This window comes from Diabrotica undecimpunctata, chromosome 8, assembly GCF_040954645.1.
Source record: "Diabrotica undecimpunctata isolate CICGRU chromosome 8, icDiaUnde3, whole genome shotgun sequence".
NCBI classification, from domain to species: domain Eukaryota; kingdom Metazoa; phylum Arthropoda; class Insecta; order Coleoptera; family Chrysomelidae; genus Diabrotica; species Diabrotica undecimpunctata.
This window is the reverse complement of record NC_092810.1, coordinates 131547322-131564269: the sequence shown is the minus strand read 5'-3', so window position 1 is coordinate 131564269 and position 16948 is coordinate 131547322. Positions and strand designations below refer to the sequence as shown.

At 31.5% G+C, this 16948-nt stretch overlaps 2 protein-coding genes across 2 annotated transcripts in view; one reads left to right on the top strand and one right to left on the bottom strand.

The window, feature by feature from the left end:
- The window catches only part of LOC140448023 (chitooligosaccharidolytic beta-N-acetylglucosaminidase-like), a 68872-nt gene that overhangs the window by 5971 nt on the left and 45953 nt on the right, over positions 1-16948 (top strand). The window lies entirely within an intron of this gene.
- LOC140448577 (C-type lectin mosGCTL-7-like) lies at positions 832-16801 on the bottom strand. The gene is made up of 3 exons (XM_072541661.1): positions 16470-16801; positions 10154-10262; positions 832-1828 (listed from the first exon to the last, which is right to left on the bottom strand). The coding sequence occupies exons 1-3, from the start codon at positions 16653-16655 to the stop codon at positions 1560-1562; spliced, it is 564 nt and encodes a 187-aa protein (XP_072397762.1). The 5' UTR covers positions 16656-16801; the 3' UTR covers positions 832-1559.

Genomic DNA, 16948 nt, shown 5'->3' with positions numbered 1-16948 from the left:
TTTATTTAATCTTTTATGATTATTTTAATGATTTCTGCTGGTACTCGTTACGATCTGTAGCTTTTATTCTTTTCTTATTTTACCGCATGCATGACTTCTTCTTTTGTTACGCTTGGCCTAGCTTTTCTACTATTGGATAGTTCTTCCATTTGCCTCTCATATTTACATAATTTCTTTATGTAAGGTTTCCATTTTTGAAGAAGAAGTTGAATAGATTCTGACGGAAAACCTAAAAGTTATGGAAAGATACTTTTAAAAATGCCCTTAACGCATCTAAAACCGTGGCAACCTGCTTTCACCTAAACAAGAGTTTGGCTTCAAGAACACTTAACGTTCTCTTTCATAATACACGATTCAACCAGAATAAATATCCAAAATAACTAGATGTGACTTTAGACAGAACGTTAAGCTTTATAGAACATTTGAGTACAGTTGCCGAGAAGCTAAAACCCTAAATAATATAATTTAGGCGTTCTTAGGTGCACACTTAGGTATCTTGTTTACTCTAGTAAATAAATTAAAAAGAAAAGTACTTTAAAAGTTTGTAAAGCATTTAATTCCTAGTAGAGCGCTTTCGGTTTACAAAGCCTTCTTCAGAGCTGTGGCCAAATAGTCAAATTTGATATAAAAATTCGATATATTGCCCATATAACGGTTGCATCTAGAATCGACGAGAAGCTTCCAGAGATGTATCGAGCGCGGGAGAGATCGACCCGTCAAACAGATGAATTAGAGGTGGACTACTCCAGATTATTATAGTACATAATAACTTTTATACATAAGTAGCTAAGTTATAAGCTAAGTTCAGTTGATAAGATATTTTTGTGCTGTAAACTTATAAATAAATATAAATACATAAATTAAGAACCGCTCGTTTTATTTAAAAACGGTACAATATATTCGATAAATATCAGAAAGAGTTTTAAATGCCTCATAAATGTATAGATGTCTATCGCTGGACATCCTCGATGAGAATGTTTTAATTTATTTTTTTTCCTATTTCACTAGGCCGTAATCCTATTTATTTAAACAACACCCATATAGAATGGCATATCCACAAATAGTTGTATTTTCTTAAGTCCTTTAAAAAAGTTATTTAAGTATTAGATGAATGTCCCACAAAAATTATTATTCTGAGCATACCGATTCGTTTATTGAACGATAGTTTGAGCAAACTTATACTTATGAGACAAAAATTATAAATTAAAGTAACCTAAAGATCCATTCTACTTGGAAATCGTTTCAGTCGTAGACCAATAAAAGGAAAATTGAGATGATTCGCTTTAGCAAAACTGGTCCAAACAAAAGTTTTTTCGTGATGGAGGCCGAGCTTGAGAAGCAGTACTTGAAAAAACACGACTATCGGAGGATTGGGGAAAGGACTATTGTAATGTTATGTATTAAGAGTATTCTAGGAGTGTACAATTACAATCTTAATATTTATCTTATTTATTTTACAATTATCTATTAAACTACAGTAATCGCCTTGTTATGCAATACGTTAATGAATACGTTTCCTAATGTATTAACATACAGTCAATTACCTTCTGCGAACATATTTATTTTCTACATTCATTTCTATATTTTTCACATATAAAGCTTAGTTCATCCAAGCAATATCGATCGTTCCAATAAAGCCCTTTGGGCCCACCTGTTCTGGTTGCCTCTATGCAATTTTCAGTCAAATCCTTTCCATCTGAGCTATGTACAGTGGGTTCACCAGGATACCAGTTACTGTAAACTATAGCACTACCAGTTGATAACCAAATAAATCTCTGAGTGTTAGCTAAGTTTGTTCCGGAAGTCCAAAAATGCTCATATTTCAAGCCTAAAATTAAACAAAAACATATCTATTTAAAATGAGTGTATGACACAGGAAATCCTAGATCTGATGGCAGTTCGGTGGAAATATAAAAATAGAAATAATAACAAATATCGCGAAATAAACAAACTCGTTAAAAAGAAAAAAAAAAGTGTGATCACAACCAACAGTGTAAAAAATGGGAGATATATCAGTATCTTGTCAATGCTTCTTAAGAAAATGCTAGACATGCGCATACTACCTATGACAAACAGTTAGACAGAGGTCGTAGTATATTAAAATCAAAATTTAGAAAAGCAATACAGCAAGAAAAAAATAATAAAGCTCCCTGACGAGGTACTTAAACTTTTGGATGATGAAAACATTACATACCTAACTACTCTCTTTAACAAAATTTACAACGAAAGAAAAATACCAGATGATTGTTTGGAGTCACTGTTTATAACATTACCAAAGAAAAACAGGCCCACTAAATGCAGTGACTTCAGACTAATCAGTTTGATGAGCCATACACATTGATGAATATTTCTTCTAAGCAAAAGTAGAGTGGTCTAGAACCTAGAGAGGCACTATTCTGTATGCGCTTTCTCTTTAAAAAAATTTGTAAGTTTCGAAAGAATGTTTCTGGCTCTTTCATCGAGAAGTCGTTCGACTGATTACAAGACGAAACACTTTTCAATTGCCTACGGGCAGCCGCACTTAACTACGATATAAGACTGCTAATATTACAATTAAGTAGCTCTATCCAAATTGGAGATAGTTGTACTGAAAAACTACCCATCAAACGTAGAGTACAAGAGGCTTGTGTTTTGTGACCCAGTTTTTTTAATCCATAGTGGCAGCCGTAGCTCAGTGGCTATGTTACTGACTTAACAAGCTGGAGGGCCTGGGTTCGAATCCCGGCACCGACAAAAATTTAAAATTTCTAATTTAACTGAGCTGCCACCGTGCTTCGGAGGGCACGTAAAGCCGTCGGTCCCGGCTACGAAAGTAGTCGTTAGGTCATGTTAGGGGCGCTTGCGCGACCTGAAAACCCTAACACTAGACCTTAGCCAGAAGGTTACACGAACTTTACTTTTTTTTAATCCATACTCTGAAGAAATCTTTAGAGAGACTTTGGATGACAGACAAGAGGGAGTAAGACAGAAAAGTTATTAGATCTACAGATATTAGTAAATGTAGTCAATGAAGCAAGTTATCGGAGAGGGATTAAAATTACCATTTCAAAAACAAACTGGATCGCGGTTAGAAAGATAAATTTAGATCAAGGTCTGCTTTCTCTTAATGGAGAGGAGATGGAACGTGTAAACCATTTTAAATACCTTGGCAGCTGGTTATTGTAAATTGAGACTCTGATAAAGAGATAATAACTATAATTAAAATGTGAAAGAAATAATAAGTTAGACTTACTCACAATCAATTTAATTTAACTAATCGGACGACCGGTTTCGCTTTCTACAATATGCAAAGCATCTTCAGGTCACGATACAAAGTTAAAATGCTGAAAACAATAATCCCATATTAGGGTGTTGTCTAATAAAGATAAAAACATAGGTAGGTGATACAAATTATATAAATTACAGTAATTATGCCAATATTACATGTCTGTGGTTTTATAAATGAATAAAAATAATAATAATAAAATGTTTAAGCAGACAAGGTAAGACCCACAAATTGGTAACATCGTCTATTAAACTGTAATGAATCAATAAATAAATGAACAACTAAATAAACATTACTTACATGCCGGTACTCTATTAATTGATGGTTGAAAGAACATGGTTCAAACTATCTTGGATTGTTGATTGGAGAACTCAGGTTAACTATTGTAATTGTTTAACAGTAAACTGGGAAGTTCTTGAGGAGACAGATTTTATCCAATGAAGTAGAGATAAGTGGAATGTATTGTTTGTTTTATGAAAGTAATGTTCTATACCATTAATTTCTTTAAAGTTATTTAAGTTTATTCTGGAGATATATTTATGAAATATGTGTTATTTATTGAGATTTTATGTTTTGTTCTGGAAGGTGACGGTTGTAAGACAATGAATAGGAATGGATGTATAGATTGTGTGGGTGTGCAATTGTATAAACTTGAAGTTATCAAAATTTCTTTGATAAATTTGTTGCAATAACTGGCAAATTATTGTAAAGTCGAAAGATTTTTATGTTAAAATTAAATTAAGACACTTTTACACACACAGAAACACACAGAAAACACTTTAAAAAACGGGGGACGAAACAAACATTTAATTAAAAATAAAAGGAGAGGATTTCCAAAAGAACTACATTTCTTATTAGGAGACAATGAGTTTTTTATGTGCTGTATATCAGATTTTAGAGGTAAACTTGACAAATGTAGGTTAAAGTGTGACAGTTCTTCTTCTATTTTAAATGCTGTAAGTTAAGTTATCCAGTTTATGAAACAAGCTGATATTAATAAAATCTAAATTTTTAATTTTAGATATCAAAGTTATTTGATGTGTTAATATTGGCATACTTTAACAAACTTTAAATAATTGATTTCAATGTAACAATATAAATAATTGTAATACTTATGCTATGATAACTAACTCAGCTAAGTCAAAGTTACAGAACAAACTTAAGTGATTATTTGTTAATTAAATTAAAATATGTACATTTGTATTGAAAATGTATAATGTATAACTAAATTACAATCTTTCTTTGAAAATAATTGTTGGTGTGAGTCATCTGTCATGGTGTGTATAAGTATTTTTAAATATTTATTCCAATTCTGATATGTTAATATGGAACTGAAAATAATAAGCAAATAAACCATTGTTGATAAAATTATTTATAAATTAAAGAAAATTAAAGAAATTGACTGAAAATTAAGTATTCAAAGGTTAGTTGGTAATTTTAATATCTGACAGTTGGGACCGGAAATTGGTTATACCAACAGGTAAAAGGTTCTCTATTTAAACCGGTGTAAAGTAAAATTATTCTTATTTCAATTTTCCAATACCATGAAGAGGTATCATCACACCGACACGAACATTGGTGAGTTTGTACAATAATTTCTGTGACACTTTAACAATTTTAAATTTAAAACAGTTTATAGTTAAAATATAATATTTCTATTAGAAAATGTAGATTTGCTAATTATTAGGATTAACAAAATTCTATTTAATTAATACTGCCAGTCTGAACGAATTTACCATGTTGTGTTGGGAACAATCAAACCACGTGTTAATTTGAAGTTAAATATTTTGTAAAATGAGTGTATGTCGCAACCGGATGGGGTGTAATAATATTACACCCCATCCGGTTGCGACATACACTCATTTTACAAAATATTTAACTTCAAATTAACTTCAATATTTGAAGTTAAATATTTTGTAAAATGAGTGTATGTCGCAACCGGATGGGGTGTAATAATATTACACCCCATCCGGTTGCGACATACACTCATTTTACAAAATATTTAACTTCAAATTAACACGTGGTTTGATTGTTCCCAACACAACATGGTAAATTCGTTCAGACTGGCAGTATTAATTAAATAGAATTTTGTTAATCCTAATAATTAGCAAATCTACATTTTCTAATAGAAATATTATATTTTAACTATAAACTGTTTTAAATTTAAAATTGTTAAAGTGTCACAGAAATTATTGTACAAACTCACCAATGTTCGTGTCGGTGTGATGATACCTCTTCATGGTATTGGAAAATTGAAATAAGAATAATTTTACTTTACACCGGTTTAAATAGAGAACCTTTTACCTGTTGGTATAACCAATTTCCGGTCCCAACTGTCAGATATTAAAATTACCAACTAACCTTTGAATACTTAATTTTCAGTCAATTTCTTTAATTTTCTTTAATTTATAAATAATTTTATCAACAATGGTTTATTTGCTTATTATTTTCAGTTCCATATTAACATATCAGAATTGGAATAAATATTTAAAAATACTTATACACACCATGACAGATGACTCACACCAACAATTATTTTCAAAGAAAGTTTGTAATTTAGTTATACATTATACATTTTCAATACAAATGTACATATTTTAATTTAATTAACAAATAATCACTTAAGTTTGTTCTGTAACTTTGACTTAGCTGAGTTAGTTATCATAGCATAAGTATTACAATTATTTATATTGTTACATTGAAATCAATTATTTAAAGTTTGTTAAAGTATGCCAATATTAACACATCAAATAACTTTGATATCTAAAATTAAAAATTTAGATTTTATTAATATCAGCTTGTTTCATAAACTGGATAACTTAACTTACAGCATTTAAAATAGAAGAAGAACTGTCACACTTTAACCTACATTTGTCAAGTTTACCTCTAAAATCTGATATACAGCACATAAAAAACTCATTGTCTCCTAATAAGAAATGTAGTTCTTTTGGAAATCCTCTCCTTTTATTTTTAATTAAATGTTTGTTTCGTCCCCCGTTTTTTAAAGTGTTTTCTGTGTGTTTCTGTGTGTGTAAAAGTGTCTTAATTTAATTTTAACATAAAAATCTTTCGACTTTACAATAATTTGCCAGTTATTGCAACAAATTTATCAAAGAAATTTTGATAACTTCAAGTTTATACAATTGCACACCCACACAATCTATACATCCATTCCTATTCATTGTCTTACAACCGTCACCTTCCAGAACAAAACATAAAATCTCAATAAATAACACATATTTCATAAATATATCTCCAGAATAAACTTAAATAACTTTAAAGAAATTAATGGTATAGAACATTACTTTCATAAAACAAACAATACATTCCACTTATCTCTACTTCATTGGATAAAATCTGTCTCCTCAAGAACTTCCCAGTTTACTGTTAAACAATTACAATAGTTAACCTGAGTTCTCCAATCAACAATCCAAGATAGTTTGAACCATGTTCTTTCAACCATCAATTAATAGAGTACCGGCATGTAAGTAATGTTTATTTAGTTGTTCATTTATTTATTGATTCATTACAGTTTAATAGACGATGTTACCAATTTGTGGGTCTTACCTTGTCTGCTTAAACATTTTATTATTATTATTTTTATTCATTTATAAAACCACAGACATGTAATATTGGCATAATTACTGTAATTTATATAATTTGTATCACCTACCTATGTTTTTATCTTTATTAGACAACACCCTAATATGGGATTATTGTTTTCAGCATTTTAACTTTGTATCGTGACCTGAAGATGCTTTGCATATTGTAGAAAGCGAAACCGGTCGTCCGATTAGTTAAATTAAATTGATTGTGAGTAAGTCTAACTTATTATTTCTTTCACCTTTTGAAATGGACTCACACAAGCAACACATTCATGATTTTTATAATTAAAATATTACGTAAGGCTCTTATGGCCTGAAAACTAATTTTTTGTCAAAGAAACCTATCGATGCATATTTGCAAGAAGGTCTTAAAATGTTGTGAGGCATGGACCTGGAGCATTCAAATTGTGGTGCTATGGACAGATCCTAAAAATATCGTAGATTTCACATACTTCCAATGAAGATATTCTTAAACTGATGTATTTAGAACCTCAACTCATTAACATCATAAAGAGGAGAAAACAGAATACTTGGGGTATATAATTAGACCACCTAAATAACTACCTTATAATACAAAGAAAGGTGGAGGGAAATAGATGAATTGGTCAAAAGAAACTTTCATGGCTGCGTAATATTAGGCAATAGTGTGGTTTCACAGTCGAATTATTTCGCACAGCACCCGATAGAGAAAAGTTTAAGGAAATTTTAAACATGCTAAAGGCCTCTGAATACCGACACGGCACCTAAAGAAAAAGAAGACGATATAAATATGTAAATTAAATATTTCATTATCACTTACACTTACACTTACTTATAAATAAATCTTATAGAAACATTGTTGATAATTTTATTTCGTGTATAGTATTTAGTCTGGAATAATATGAACAAAAACCAAAGCTAACTATTGCTAACTATTGCTAGTTAGCCTTCCATCGAGCGCATCCCTACTTGTGGCATAGGAGAATACCTCCCAGATATAGTTAATATCCGGAAAATGAAATATCCACTGTGGACCTAAACTATCAAAATATTAGCATCTGATCTCAAGAGGATAATTATAAACAGCGTGTAATCTGAGTGAAAGGCTGAATAAATATCCACCAACCCACCTGGCCAACATAGTGTTATAAGCATACAATCATTCCAAGAAAAAAAAGACAAAATCTAAAACAAACGGAACAGGATCCTATGTAGGCAACTCACGCATTAATGGAGTAACCCACTACTTTACAAAAAACACTACATGACTCAGCGTCATGAAATCATTGAACGACACAATATAAGAACATGACACGAACGCTACGATATAGAACTCTCCAATAAGATTACAGTAGCCAAATATCTCTAAGAACAAATAAGGCTACATATCCATAAAGCAGCTAAAAATGCATTGGGTAAACATGCCAATGAGAAAATTAGTAACCCGAAATGATTTGACGATAATCTCAAATATTTAGTAAAATATGAAAAGAAAGAGTAAAAAATTTGGTTCGGAACGCAAGACGATGAAGTTCTAAGACCGATATCTGGATTAAATAGAGAAGTCAAAAGAGAAGTAACAAAAACGAAAAATCAGTTGTAAGAGATAAAAAATGTGAACAGCTAGACACGCAGGAAAAAACTCTATTTAAAATATTCATTCAGGAGACACTACATTCCAGCTGAAGGAAATCTTACAGAAATAGGTATAGAGATGAAGAAAGACACTTCTTACACCTCTATTTGCAGTTGATCAAATAAGTAATAGCCTAACATCCCACTGCAGGATCACTACGTTCATAAAGTAGTTAATCAAACTCACATTTGTACATATATTTAAAATTGGGAGAATACATTGATAATAGGTTACCAGTCAAAAAGTGGCAGGAAATAATTTTATTTTTTTTAATAGTAATTAAATTTTGACAAATATTGTATCTCGTTAATTTATTTTTTAAATAAAATACGCTGATGTATGTGTATGTTTTTTATATTAAATTAAATCTAATTTTTTTCTTAATATAATGATATAAGGTTGCCTTTTAGAAAAAACGGTCGCAAATTAGGGTTGTTAGCTGTTAAAAACGCGAGGTATCAAAGATAAAATAAAAGACAGCTTAGCGCGCAACGCTACTGGTTTGAAGTGTCAGTTGTGTGAGATCTTAAAGCATGCGTCGATAGATATAATAATAATATACATAATATTCTGACTTGTAAAACCAGTGTCGTTGCGCCCTAACTCTATTTTACTTTATTTTTGATAATTCGCATCTTTAATAGCTGGCACTCTTATTTGTGACCATTTTTTCTCAGGCAGCCTCTATAAGAAAAAATTAGTTTTAATTTGATATAAAAAAATGTGCATGAGAGATGAAAGTTTTTATTGGAGGTAAATATTGTCTTTATTTCTCTCGATTTGAGAATTTTGTCGATTTTGTCAGTGACACCTTTGATGTAAGGAAGAAAAGCTTTCATATGATGAAGGTCTGAGTTTTTGGGTTGAGATTGAGTGGGTTTCTGTGGATGCTCCTGTTGATGTGATTTTCGCGGTAACCGTTTTGGATAAGATTTATCTCTTTTCGGATCAATAAAAGACAACATTCCAAATGAACAACACGGCGTTTATAAAATTCCTTGTGCAGACTGCTCTCTATTCATACATCTAAAATAGGATTTATGAATATTTCATTTCTGTTTGTAATTCCAATTCAATTTTAGCTCTAGTTGAACATCATCATTTCATAAGGATCACAAAATTGATTTTAAAGACTACAGAACCATAGCCCCCGCTTCAATAAACCAAGAAGCCATATAAATTGAAAAAGGTCAAATTGTCTCAATAAAAGAGATGACGACATACGGTTACCTTCGATATGAAGACCTCTCATAAAGAAAATATCGTCCGCGCCATCCTCAAAATCCTACTGTCAGAAATTTTCGGAAGAGAGGGAGAATATCAAAATTCAAACCTTAAAGAAAAGAAGGCGTTAAAATACAAATGGGATTAACAGAAAAGATCACCGATGTAATAATAACCCACACCTTATATGGTATGGCCACGTGGAAAGAATGAATGCTGCAAATAGAAGAAAACGTGAACGACCAAAAATAACATGAAAAAAAAATTCTAAAATGCAATGGGGGATAGAAACCTTAAAGAAAACGATTGGTAGGAATACATTCTTACTTTTTCTTTTATTCTTTCTTACGATGCAATATTATTCAAATCTATATAACGATCTTTATCAATTTTTACATATGAAACATAATATGCTTACTTACATAAGCGGTACTATTTTCTTACCTATTTCATCTGCAAATTTTCCTAATCTATCGTTTTCAGCATCATTCATAATACTAACCAATTGCATTCCTTGCAGGCGACAAAATTGAAAAGCACCATAAAAATTAGCCTAAAACAATATAAAGTCTAAAGCATTTTTTCATTTATTCAAAACATACAATATACATCAACCACATAGGTTTTTAAGTGGAGTACAGTACACAAAAATTTGATTTATTTACATTAAACAGATGTATATTATAAACTTAAATCCACCCTTCATATTCCTCAAAAATATTCCAATATCTGCCGTTAAAAAACGTTTTATAATATACAACATAATATATACCAATCAGAAATTTCCAATATGATGAAGGGAATATATCGTTATATCAATCATGAAACAGGACAAGTCACGACTAATCCAAATTTTTACCGGCCTATTACACTAACATGCACTATACTCCTGTAAGCCGCTCAGTCCGGATTCCGTCCATCTCGAACCACTGCTGACAACTTATTAACGTTACAAATATAGATCTTAACCGCCTTTTAAACAAGCAAGATTTAATGGTAACATGATTTGATATCGAGAGCGCCTTTGACACTGTATTACTCTCTACTAATCCGAATTTAAAGTATACAGATGTCTCATTCGCTCTCGACTGGAATATGCGCGCGTTGTATACATATCAGTATGAAAGCATTATTTGTGGAATTTTGACATTATTCAGAATATGTAACGATTTAATTTGCCTACCACATTGGGTGTCACTTAACAATATAAATTGCTTATAGGGGGTTGAAAGGAGGAATTAACAGTTACTGGGATGGAGATAGGGTAAGTAAATAAACTGAAACGTTTGCGAACGGCTACTCTTGTTTTGCTTGGTGAGCTGGGTCGTAAATAATTGTCTTTATTTGAGGAACTGAAAGGGGTAACTACAAAGAAAGAAATCAAAATATACTTACAAAAATTTCCTGGGTAACAAACACAAGAAGGTTGCTAAACTATTTAAATTGGACGCCGCTTAAAAGAATCCTCTTGCTGGATAAAAAGAAAAGCTTTTCTTTCCTTGTTTTACTCTCTGTGTATTTCCTTTAAGAAACATCTTAGGATTGGATATAAATCACACACTGTCCTACACAAATTGCAAATGATCTGGATGGACGAGTGAAGACACAAAAGAACAAATCTTGGGGAGGTCAAACATTGAATTGGGCATCAGATTATCTTGGATGATAACAAAATGTATTATTTAAAACTCGGCTGCTTGATTATTACTTAAAACCATGTGTACTTCTTAAAATGTTGGAAATGCTGTTTTTCAAGTTCCTGCATTAAATACATCTGTTAACTCATAAATTTAAGCAAAAAAGAGATCTTATCTCTTCAACGCGAGATAAACGCCAAAATCAACAAACTCATAAAAGGAAAAATTAAGCAAGTCAAAGAATCTTGGCTCAAGAATTTATGTACAGAAATAGAAGACCTCCAAAAAACGACAGTTTCAACCTCCACAAGAAACTTAAATATACCTCCGAAATTAGGAGACTAAAAATTGCTCATATACTTAAAAATGCAGATGGAAAAATTTGTGATTACGAACAACAGTGCAAAGAATAGGAGAGATACGTCAGTGATCTTTTTAACGATGCTTCTCGAGAAAAAGATATACATACACTACACATACTACACATGACAACCAGTTAGACAGAGGTCCCAGTATACTGACATCAGAAGTCAGAAATGCAATACAGCAAGCCAAAAATAATAAATCACCTGGACCAGATCAGATCCCTGCTGTGTGGTCTATCCTATTATATGGTTGTGAGACATGGTCATTAAAAACCACAATGCTTAACAAATTAGAAGCATTCTAATTGTGGTGCTATCGACGGATCTTAAAAATATCATGGGTTTTGCACACTTCAAGTTGTTCTTAAAATGATGAAGTCAGAAAGCCTGCTCACAATCATCATAAAGAGGAGAAAAACAGAATACTGCGGCTATATAATTAGAGGACCCAAACACCATCTACTTTGACTTGTAACAAAAGGAAAATTGGCGAAAAAAGATGAATTGGTCGAAAGAAACTTTCATGGGTGCGTAATAAGTAATTAACAATAATAATTGTATTTATATAAAATTATTTTAAAACGAAAAGTGTGTTAAAAATTTAAACAGATGATTCAATATTGTTATTAATCGGATGACATTTATGACTTAAATTTGACAATCGTTACGAATCGAATCTTTTAGTGACAGATATTCTTTTAATTTTTTACTTCTCGTTTAATTTCTTTATTTTGTTATTTTTCAAACATTTTTTAAATTTAAATCTGCTTAGAATAAATATATATTGACTTAAAACAAAATGATCGAGAGTAGTGAATCCATGTCAACAACCGCTATTCTATGATGCTACCCCTAACGACGCCTTCTCGTTGCGTTAGTTCCGTGACGCTCGCCTCACCATTTTACTGTCGGAAAAAAAGTAATACAACGCCAGTATAGAAGCTTCGCTTCAAAAAAATATTTTTAAACATAAATAAAAGATTCTGTGGCCGAAGAACTTTTCACACTATTTCTTAGGGGTTCGGCGCGTAACGGCACACACACACACACACACACACACACACACACACACACATACACACACACACACACACACACACACTCACACACATCCTGTAATTTATGGCCTTGCCTATACTCTCATAGTTTACGTTTCTAGGGGTTCCGCGCGTAACGGCGCGCGCACTTTAAAACTGCTTTATGTCAATAAAAAATATATTTAGACATAGCGGAGAGTGAGGCAAAATGGTCCCTCTAACATTTTTTTAGATTAGAAATAACAAAAATCGAAACAATTAAATAAAGTGTAATGAGACAATAACTGGGGTATAGCAGAACATATTTTTTTGAAAAAATTATATGTAAGTGTACAGTTAAAAGCAAAAAAACATTATTTTAACAAGTTCTAAAGGGACCGTTTTACACCATGGTTAGGGTAAAATTATCCCTATAGTTCTTTTGTACAGAAAAAGTAATTTTTACATTTGTATTTACAAAAATCGCATTTACATTTATGGGAAACGAAATTAATATAACGACCAGCCCCATAATAAAATTTTATGGCCTGGCTTTTAAAAACAAAGAACGCATGTTATGTGTTGAGTTTTTGTTTTCAGTAATCATTGAGACACCATTTGCATTGGTCCGCGATACATATACAAAAAATACCGTCCCTACGAGAATTAATTACGTTTTACAAAATAAATATTATTAACACTTTTTTATGTTTTATTTGATTCAACTATTTTTTATTTTTGTTTCTGTGGTAAATAAGTTTATCACACGCATCCACACCAACCACGGAACACACTTAATTAAAAACTCTTTCGCCTGCGATTTACTGCTAGTTCCGAGCAAAATATCATGAAATCTCTTATTTTCTTGTGTTTTTTTTTAACACCTTTCTGTTTACAGCTTTTTTAGTTGCCTGTGAAGTTGACTTGGGTGTTTTTGTTTAGCTTTCATCAAAATATAATTTGGTGTAGACGTGAACACAGTTAATCCTTGCGAAGGTCTTGAACTTCTTGCCTGAGGAGGTGCCTGAGGTAGTGGAGATATTATTATATAATATGAGGTTACAAAAGTATTCTCCAGTGATGATGGAATTTCATTCCATTTAACGCTACCATTCTGTTCTGATGTGCTAATTTCGTAACTTATTTTTACGGATTTGAATTGATTGAGTTTCATTTTCCGATGATCCTCATTCCTCTGAGTCGTCTGATGAAGACATATATTACGAATTTTTCTTTTCCTTATTAGGAAAGTACTTGGAAGCAAAGAAGTATATTTTTGTGGAGAAGGAGTTCTTTGTTCATGGATGGGAAAACGGTTTTATTTTCCAAAATAGGTCGATCAGTTGTACACGACGGTATAAATTTTCAATCTGGGAATATGTTCGGATAAAAAGGCCTGTTTTCTCAAATTCACTGAGTCTGTTGTCAAGTGTTGCAGCTCTTCGATACGATGTTTCAAACAAGCTAGCTATTTATAGAGAGTTACGACTATAAAATAACTTCATCATTAAAATATGTCATTAGACGTGAAAATACTACTACATCCAATGGCTGCATCTCGTGGGTGCAATGTGGAGAAAACGACAACATTATAATATCATTTTCTCTACAGTAATTTTATAGCTTCGAGAGACTTGTGGCTTGAATTACCATCAAGCAATAATAGAACTCTATTTTCAGCTGATCACTGTGTATGTTGTTGAAAATTCTTTAAGAACAGGATAAAGGTGTCAATTTCATCTGTATCCAGATTCGTTGTAAAGAGAAAGTGTTCCATATGGGGCGCCTTGAAATAATAATTAATTCTTTCGTTTGCGAGGGAATATTATTGCTGGAGGGATAAATTGACTTGCTGCATTTATACAGAGAACAACGGTGACATTTTGTTGCCTTTCAGCGCCTGTTAGGAAATCAACCTGTTTCCGGCCTTTGTGTGCTAAAACTTTGGACAACTTGCTAGGGGCCGTCTGGATAGCAGACTAATCCATATTATACATATTTTCATAGGATTAATGTTATCTTTATTTTGTATTTCATCTAAAAGGAGTTCTAAAAGAAATCTCTGGATATCTCTTTAGAAAGTCTCTAAACCAAGCCGTTGCAGCTGACTTTTTGTTTTTAGAAAACCTGTGTTTAATACCATTCCTCTCCGCAAGCTCGTATTCCATTTCACAAATGTGTTTTTTTTTTGTCATGCCAAATAGTTCTTTCTTTAAAACATACTTCTTTCATTAAGTCTTCAATTCTTTGGGCAATGTTGTAGTGAATCCACCAAGGCTTTTCGAATAACCTGTTGCCTATGAATAAAGTAGTCTACTTTTAGTTCACTTACCAATACCAATAAAGCCTAGCGGCTATTTTTAAAGGCATACCAATAGAAATATTTTCCAAGGCAAGTCTCATTGAATTTGAATCCCATTGCTGTCTGTCTGTCGTCTTCCGAACATAAGTTCTAAACATTATTTCTGTAAAGATAATATACCTACATTTGATTGTTATAAAAATATTCCAGTATAACTCAAAACTTTATTTGGTAGGCTAAGCAAGGGTAAAATGGTTCCTGGGGTAATTTTGCCTCAACGTGGGGGAGCCATTTTACCTCAAAATCTAATCAAATATAAAAACTAATTCACATCAGTGACTTGATATTTAGAGAAACTGCAACAAATATTAAATAAACAGAAAAAATACATTTTTAAAATCCATTAAAAAATTCAACTTACTTTAATTAAAACGCCTAAAAATACAACTTTTACGAACACGAAATTAGCAATAGTATATGTGTTTTTATAGGTTATATTAAAACTAGCCTATTATCAAAGAATATAGACGCTAATAAGCGTCTATATTCTTTGCTATTATGCTTCGCACATCTTCACAGCTTCGTGCATAGGTGGCGCTAGTAGTACTGAATATAACAAAGAAAGCTCAACAGCGGTTTTATTAAAATTATGAGAAATACGTTAGGGGGCCATTTTACCCGACTTTCCCCTACTTTTAATTACATAAAATTCTTCGTCTTCGATCGTACGATGTAACTTGCTTTGCTATAATCCAAAGTTTTCGTAGCTAAAATTCTAAATATATTTATATTTGTTTATACATATAAACAAATTATATCCCTTTATTAATAAAAAAATATCCGTTTATATTTATTATAACTTTGTTATAAATAATATCTCGATTATAATTAATAAGGTTTAGTTGTAAAGCTGGTACCTAGTTATTATGGTAATGGTATTGTAATTAAATTGTTTATAACAATTAATTAACACAAAAGCAAGTTTGAAATTCGCATTCAGCGGGTCAAAATACATAAGAATACAATCTGAAACTCCTTGGACTTTGATCGGTTACGAGAAGTCCTGGCCCATGAACTATTTCGTTTTAAAGAACGAGTCGCCTCTTCAATAATGTTGGACTATAGCTATGCTACTTCCGAGAAGTTCTTTTCCTGTGTGAGTCGGATTGTCGGATTGTGGAAGAGCGACTTACCTTATTGTTATCCGATAAGCGATAATTTGATAAAATTAATATTTTTGTAAACCAATTACGATTTGGGTTTCTACTTTTGCTAAAAAAAGTTTTTTAAGAAATTTCACTTTTTATTAGTATTATTTATGAGATTATATAAATAAATACAACTTCAAAGGCAAGAAAATATCAACTATTAGATTTAAAGTTTAAGGATTTTTATGTTTACCTTTGCATTAAATTTGTATTAAACTTCTATATTACTTACCTTAACTGCAGTAGAGAAGTAATATGTTTTTCCAGCATAATTTAATATATTGGAACTTTTTGGCGGTTTCACTGCCGATGTATATAGGACAGAAGTGGTGTTTCCCGAAACCTGTGTCAAAACAAACAAACACACTAAAACCACCTTAATTACCCACGAGAGAAATGTACACATCTTTAAAATCATTAGGTTAAAAAGACACAAGAATACAGATGTTGAATTTATATCTTTTTATCATAAAATATATTTATATAAAATAATATTAGAGTTGGATGTTTATGTTTGAACCGAATTCACTATTTGTGAGCTACATGTGTTCAGATTTTTCAAGCTTCTCCCAGCTCGTACAAAAATAAAAAATTATTTATTGAAGATTAATATTGAAATATTTTAGTTAACTTGTTTGGGAAACCTCACGGTCAGTTTCATAGACGAATAATTAATTTACATCGATGTATAATATATTAAAATTATTATTT

Coding starts and splice junctions, on each gene's coding strand:
- LOC140448577 (XM_072541661.1), bottom strand. CDS start 16,655: ATGATTTTAAAGATGTGTACATTTCTCTCGTGGGTAATTAAGGTGGTT. Junction 10,263..16,469: donor ACTTCTCTACTGCAGTTAAG/GTAAGTAATATA, acceptor ATATTGTTTTAG/GCTAATTTTTATGGTGCTTT. Junction 1,829..10,153: donor AAAATTTGCAGATGAAATAG/GTAAGAAAATAG, acceptor GTTTAATTTTAG/GCTTGAAATATGAGCATTTT.